The 7,421-nt window shown below is 47.2% G+C and overlaps 1 protein-coding gene across 1 annotated transcript in view; it reads left to right on the forward strand.

The window, feature by feature from the left end:
- LOC102751808 (transmembrane 6 superfamily member 1) overlaps positions 1-6,688 on the forward strand; it is a gene marked incomplete at its 5' end in the record, with an annotated part of 9,475 nt that extends 2,787 nt beyond the window's left edge. The window contains 3 exons of the mRNA XM_006765143.2: positions 820-912; positions 1,086-1,205; positions 6,301-6,688. Coding sequence (XP_006765206.1) covers positions 820-912; positions 1,086-1,205; positions 6,301-6,492 — 405 coding nt within the window. The remainder of the gene's footprint in view (positions 1-819; positions 913-1,085; positions 1,206-6,300) is intronic.
- Between the last annotated feature and the right edge of the window lie 733 nt (positions 6,689-7,421).

Here is a 7,421-nt window from a genome sequence, read left to right on the forward strand (position 1 = left end):
AACACATAGATTGGTTGCCTCCTGCATGCACCCCGACCAGGGCTTGGGCCGGGGAGGAGCCTGCAACCAAGGTACATGCCCTTGACTGGAATCGAACCCGAGACCCTTTGGTCCGCAGGCCGACGCTCTATCCATTGAGCCAAACCAACTTGGGCTCAAACCCTTGCTCTTCTCTGGCCCCCGAAGGCCATGCACGCCGTAAGGCACTGGACAGAGGCGGCTGTTTCTGAATCTTGCAGAGCATAGTAAGATGAACCTGGCACCAAAGGCAATGTCCTTCCTGCAGGGGGCGGAGGCTAGCTCTTCCCTGGAGAAACAGGCCGTGCGTGCTCTGCAGGCGGGACCTGGAACTTAACCCACGTCCTCGAAAGGCAGCGGGGAGCAGAGTGTTAGCTCCAGTTCCTGCTCCCGTTTGCTCATCTCGGCTTCGTCTGCTCCCAGGGCACCTGCAGGGTACCTTCCCCTTTCACTGGGAGCTTCTCCCACACGTAGTTTTTGATACAGAGCAAAGCTGTTTGTCACTAAAGCTGGCACATTTGGCCTCATCAGTCAACAGAAGAGCCAGCATCTCTGTGACTGCATCTTTTTTTAAAATACATTTTTATTGATTTCAGAGAGGAAGGGAGAGGGATAGAGAGAAAAATGAATGAGAGAGAATCATTGGTCAGCTACCTGGGGATCAAATCTGCAACCTGGGCATGTGCCCCGACCGAGAATTGAACCTGGGACCTTCAGGCTGCAGGCTGATGCCCTATCCCCTGAGCCAAACCAGCAAGGGCTATGACTGCATCGTGATAACAAATTCATTTCTGTTCCCAGATTGCTCTGGATTGCCCAGCTGATTTCTGCCGATTTTATACCCAGTTTCAAGAGCCCTACCTGAAGGACCCTGCGGCTTATCCCAAGATCCAGGTCAAGTAGTGACGGAGCCTAAGGTTTTTCTGTCTTCGCTCTCGGAGAATGGGAGCACGTGGTTCCGCCCGGGAAGCGGGAATGAACATGCTCACCTTTGCGAGTGTCCGTGGTCTGTGGTCTGTCTCGGGCCAGGCCGGCCGGTGTGTGATGACGTTTCTCTGTTGGCACAGATGCTGGTGTACCTGTTCTATTCTGTCCCTTACTTCGTGGTGGCGCTTTACGGACTGGTGGTGCCCGGGTGCTCCTGGATGGCGGACGTCACCCTGATTCACGCGGGAGGCCTCGCGCAGGTACCTGAGAACGCGCTCCGCTGTGAACGCTGACTGGGCGTGTGGCTGTCCTGGTTGAGGATCCCATACACCTCTGCTCGGTGTTTTAGGGTAGGAAACACTAAGTGGACATGTCTCCTTTGTTTTTGTGCTTTTTTTAAAAAATAGATTTTAAAAAAATATATATTTTATTGATTTTTTACAGAGTGGAAGGGAGAGGGGAGAGTTAGAAACATTGATGAGAGAAGAACATCGATCAGCTGCCTCCTGCACACCCCCTACTGGGGATGTGCCTGCAACCAAGGTACATTCAACCTGTGGATCGTGACCCCTTTGGCAGTCGGACGACCCTTTCACAGGGGTCCCCTAAGACCATCCTGCATATCAGATATTTACATGACGATTCATCACAGTAGCAACATGACAGTGATGTAGTAGCCACGAAAATAATTTTATGGTTGGGTCACAACATGAGGAACTGTATTTAAAGGGCCAGAAGGTTGAGAACCACTGCTCGATACAGCCAAACTGGCGAGGGCCCCTTGTTTTGTGGTTCCTCAGAAGACGTTTCTGCTGACCTATTTTATTTAAGTCTCGCAGTAACCACCTGGCAGGTGCTCCATCAGTTACACACAGACGGGGCCCAGCGAGGCTGTGGGGTTTGTCCACCGCCACAGAGGCAGCAGGTGGTCCGTTGTTTACAGTACCATTTGCCAGTCTCTCAACACCACGGCCACCAAAGAGAACTGAGAGCTCTTAGCTTTAAGATGTCATTCTAAATTTGAGATTTTGGAATTCCACTGTACTATCCTAGACAGAACCAGAGGGACTAGTTTTATTTATTTTTTATTGATTTCAGAGAGGAGTGGAGAGGGAGGGAGAGATAGAAACATCAATGATGAGAGAGAATCATTGATTGGCTGCCTCTTGCACGCCCCCTACTGGGGACTGTGCCTGCAACCTGGGCATGTGCCCTTGACCAGGAATTGAACCGTGACCTCCTGGTTCATAGGTCCACGCTCAACCACTGAGCCACACCGGCCGGGCCAGAGGGGCTCATTTTTAAGGGTCTGCTCCTGGGAAGCAGAACCTGCCAGTCTGCTCCTCCCCCTGCTGTCAGCCCCGCCCCGGGCTCCAGTAGGTGCTCACTGAACTGCGAACAGAACTAGCTATGGAATGACTTCATCACACAAAGTGCATTTTTATGAAATAACAACCAGCCAAACAGCTGGCTCTTATGAGAAGGAAGAACATGAAGTCATTGTACCTTTTATTTTCTTACTGTTGGTAAAAGAGCCAAATGAACTTACCTTTTAAAATGATCGTCTTCATCTTGCTTTTTTTCAAGAATGGCTTAAGAATGAGGTTCCTCCAGAAATTCTAGGCTAGTGGTTCTCAACCTTCTGGCCCTTTAAATACAGTTCCTCATGTTGTGACCCAACCATAAAATTATTTTCGTGGCTACTTCATAACTGTCATGTTGCTACTGTGATGAATCGTCATGTAAATATCTGATATGCAGGCTGGTCTTAGGCGGTTTGACCGCCAAAGGGGTCTCGACCCACAGGTTGAGAACCGCTGCTCTAGGCTTAGCCAGTTAACTGGACCACAGCCAAGTCACTATGTTGACAACAAGACTACCAGAATTTACAGGGTTGGAAAGGTGACTTCCCACCCAAGGTACTTCGTAGGAGCTAAACTCGTGGTATAATTCTTCACACCTCCTATTCCCACCCCTTTTACATTTGGCCCATCACTAGGTCTGCTTAGTGCTATTTCAAGAGTAATTCTCGAACCCAACACCTTTTCTTCTTTTTCCCTAATCCTCACTCGAGGATATTTTTTTTCATTGATTTTTTAGGGAGAGTGGAAGAGAGAGGGAAAGAAAGACAGAAACATCAACATGAAAAACACATCCATTGGTTGCCTCCTGCACAAACCCTGCCCAGGCTCCGGGCGAGGGGTGGGGGTGGGGCTGCAACCGAGGTCCGTGCCCTTGACCGGAATGGAACCTGGGACCCTTCGGCCGGCAGGCCAACGCCCTATCCACTGAGCCAGGCCAGCTAGGGTGCGATGACTCTTTTTATTGTCAGAAGTTCCAGTAAGAGTCTGGAGGGGAAATGCCCTATGTGACCCTGGAGGTTCATTTACTGATCTGCAGCGGTGAATATTGTGTCTTTCCCTGAAACTCAAGTGAACCGGGAGAAAGTTTTGGGACAGCCTCACAATGGGTTTGGCAGGGAGCCCGGCGCGCCATCCAGTTAACACACTCAGGGCCACGGGAGCAGGAACGGATCCGGGCAGCCAGGCAACGCCCTTCCCACCGTGGCCTCGGGACCCTCCATTCCCTGGCCAGGCAGGTGCCTTGCGCTTCCTCACCAAAGGGTCTGGAGGCTGCTCCGTGGATACTTTGATTGTAAAGAGTTGATTCTACTGGAGGTGAATTGTAAAGGGTGTCCCAAAATTCACGCAAGAAGTAATTTTAATAGAAAACACAGGTTTATAATTAAAAATTGTAAATTTTTGAATCAGTATAATAGTAATTAAAGTTACACTCTAACTAAAAGTATACAGTATAGGATTTTGTATGGAAGAGAATATTGGGTAAATGGCCTCCAAGAGCTTCTTGAAATGTCCAATTCTTGACCACGGTGCCGAATTGATGTCCCTGGACTCTCAGCAACACTCTCACGAACTGCTTTGAGCTTTTTCCTTTATGGAAAGCTTTAAGAAACAACTCACAAATGATCAGGTAGATGCTCAGCCTCACAGCTCCGCATTTTGGAGAAAATGCTTTGTGGAAGCTTTATGGGTTTTGACAGTCGCGAGACCAGGACTGTAGAACGTTTCTTGAGCTCTCACCATGCGACGGGTGCCACACGCAACATGAGACCCAGGACCTGCCTGGCGGGCTTACGCTCTAAGGACATGACTGTTTCCTGCTGCCGCTGGGAGCGTGCTGTTGGGGACAGTGAGGTATTAGCCGCACTGTTGGTGCAGGAGAGGGAGGAGCCTATGGCCTCCGCCTGCGGGTTTCCCTCCGCAGGTGGGCGTGACCCCTTGTATTACCCATTCTCTCCACGATGGTTGGCATGTCCCCAATTTGGTGATCTTTGTGGCGCGTACAGTGCAAGCGTCTATAAAGACAGAGACACCAAACCCACGTTTCAGAAAATCAGGGTTTGAATCTGGCCTCTCGTACAGAAGACAAAGTTTGGTTATGTAGTCAGACAGTTACTGGAAATAGGCTCTTGGGAAACATGGTGCCGGGGGCCGAGCTCCGGTTCCGGGTCCCCGAATGTCCACAGCAGCGGCCCCCCACACATGCCCTGGGCTCTCAGGGCCTCCTGGCTTCAGAGCCCAGAGATGAATGAAACCCAGCTGACCACTTGCTGGGTTCGGCCTGGAGTCTGCGCTGGGGAGGGGTGTGGGGGGCAGAGCCCTCTCGGGGCCTCACGGGTCACAATGCAGGGGTGTCCTTGACAGAAGGAAAGTTGAACCAGAGGCCCCCAGAATGTAGCAGGAATTCGTGACGAAGTCCCTGATACAGATCCATACACATGCTGCTGAAGGGAGCTGGTCCTTTTCTTATGCGTGAGGTCCAGGGCTCAGTAACACCTTTATCTGTTAGCCTCTCGGCAGGAGAAACAGATTTCATAGGGTGGGAAAGAGAAGACAACGTATGTGTATTTAAAGCAGGTTAGTTTTTCATTGTTGCTTCCGTGCCTTCTTCCGAGTGTAACATCTTTTGTCTCTTCACGTTGGTCCTGATGAATCATCCACCACTTACTACACTCAGATTCCCAGTTCTTTATCCACGTGCACCTTGAATTTCAGTGAGATATGAAACTGAAATGCAGACTCCACGACTGCCTTTTGTAATGATACCAGGATCCCGAGGAAATCTCACAGAAGCCTTTTTCTAACAGTTTTCCCCTGTTCTTATGAAAAGCATCAAAAAAAAGACGGCCGGGCACATTCTGCTGTGTGTTCTGAACAAGCACAGGGGTACAGCGGGAAGTGCTGCCCTTTCCATTCTGTACAATTGGATTTGAAAAGGTCGCCTGCACGTACCCCAACCATTTTACAGAGCGCACCCCTACCCCTACCCCACCCCATGCTGGTAACAACCCCAGCTCGCAAAAAAAACCTTGGCGTTTTTTTAAGTTGCATGAGAAACAAATACACGAATAAATAAACCAGCAAAAAATACATAACCAAGGGCTTTGAGCTTTTTGCTCCAGGGAACAGGTAAAAGACTGATACATGAAACCGAGGTCCCCAGTGCTGCTTTTTAAATAGTTATGTTAAAAATCTTTTAGCCTTCTCAATTCCGTACTTTCTTCATTTTTTTTTTTTTTTTGGTTAATCCTCACTTGCACGCACCACGGCCAGGGCGGAGGAACCTGCAACCAAGGTACGTGCCCTTGACCGGAATCGAACCCAGGACTCTTCAGTCTGTGGGCCGACGCTCTATCCAGTGAGCCAAACTGGGTAGGGCTGTACTTTCTTCATTTTTATGGGAACACATTTTGTGAGCCACGACTGAGTCTCATGGTAGGATCCTCAGAATGCAAATCAGAAAACGAAAACAAGTCACCTGAGATTTTATTCTGATTTTTTCTGTTACTCTGACCTATTGATGTTTGTTTGCTATGGGGCCCTGGATAGGTCATACAACAGCTGGTCTGCTAAAGCCATGCTCAAGAAGGTACACTTTATTTGAGCAGTTCCGTCCAGACCAGCCCTACATTCAGTGACATATTCAAGACTACGGATTGGTCAAAAGCACTAGTCCTGCCCTGGCCGGTTTGGCTCAGTGGATAGAGCGTCGGCCTGCGGACTCAAGGGTCCCAGGTTCGATTCTGGCCAAGGGCATGTACCTTGGTTGCCGGCACATCACCAGTCGGGGGTATGCAAGAGACAGCTGATCGATGTTTCTAACTCTCTAGCTCTCTCCTTTCCTCTCTGTAAAAAATCAATAAAAAATATATTTTTTAAAAAAAGCACTAGTTCTTTAGGGCATAGAGACATGGTCTGAAGGAATGAGTCAGAACTCGTCGGGCATCCAGCTGGTCACAAAATTCATGCTTACCCCTTTTCTTTAACGCCACAGGCTCAGTTTTCTCACATCGGTGCTTCTCTTCATGCGAGAACTGCTTACATCCACAGAGTCCCCGAGGAAGCGAAGATCCTCTTTCTAGCGTTCAACATAGCCTACGGAGCCCTTCCTCAGCTCCTGGCCTATCGCTGCATCTACAAGCCAGAGTTCTTCCTCAAAGCAAAGGCCGAGGAAAAGGTTGAATGAAAACATGACTTCCGGTGGCTCTTGTCGAGATGGCGGGATTTTGATTCCCTGGTCCTGGGGTTTCGTCTCATTCCACTCCCTTCCCCTACACCAACACTGTTCTGCACTGAGTATGTGAGCTATCTATGGGACTGCGTGGGTCAATTTCTTTTTCTTTCTTTCTTTTTTTTTTTTTTGAAGGAAAGCTGAAGTTGTTCAGAGAAACAGTTTGTTTAAAGAAATTTATTTTTACATTTTTTGTGAGAAAACCTGGCCATCTCAATGTTCTGTTTGTGCATACTAAGTATATGTGTGAAAAATGACTATTTAGCTCCTACAGCAGTGAGCATAGAAACAAAACTATTCAAAAGTGAATATGCTTTATGCGTATTAAAGATTCAAAAAAGCAAATTGAGATTGGAGAAATATTTTTGCACATGTCTATGCTTCATTATCAACATCAATATAAAAGGCAAATTACCAGAGTATTTTACAATGTTATTTGAAAAATGTTTTCCCAGGGGAAGTATCTTATTCCCTGTTGTTTTAAAAACTGCTTTTACTAAAATGTTTTTGTGAGTTTAAACAGCTAAGAAGGGATCGATAACTTTATTATTATCCTTAATGGAATACTTGTTTTACTGGTGAAAGGAGAGATTTCTATTGTATTTCTGTGTATATTTTTAATAAAATTATTTTTGACCTTTTATGATGACAAATCTTATTGAATGTGAAACATTTTTTTTTTCATACGGTTTTGTAGTTTATTTTAAAAATCTGTCATTTGTATGTTCCAATTTAAAATGCCACCTACATTCTCCTTATGCTTTAGTGTCAGCAATGAAGAGGTCGTGTGATGAATCAAACTTCATTAATTTTAAACTCAATTAAAATACTCAAAATTAAAAAGACCTTTAAAGAAAAAGAACTGGATTGTCATTTCTACTCTC

Source organism: Myotis davidii, unplaced genomic scaffold, assembly GCF_000327345.1.
Source record: "Myotis davidii unplaced genomic scaffold, ASM32734v1 scaffold1221, whole genome shotgun sequence".
NCBI classification, from domain to species: domain Eukaryota; kingdom Metazoa; phylum Chordata; class Mammalia; order Chiroptera; family Vespertilionidae; genus Myotis; species Myotis davidii.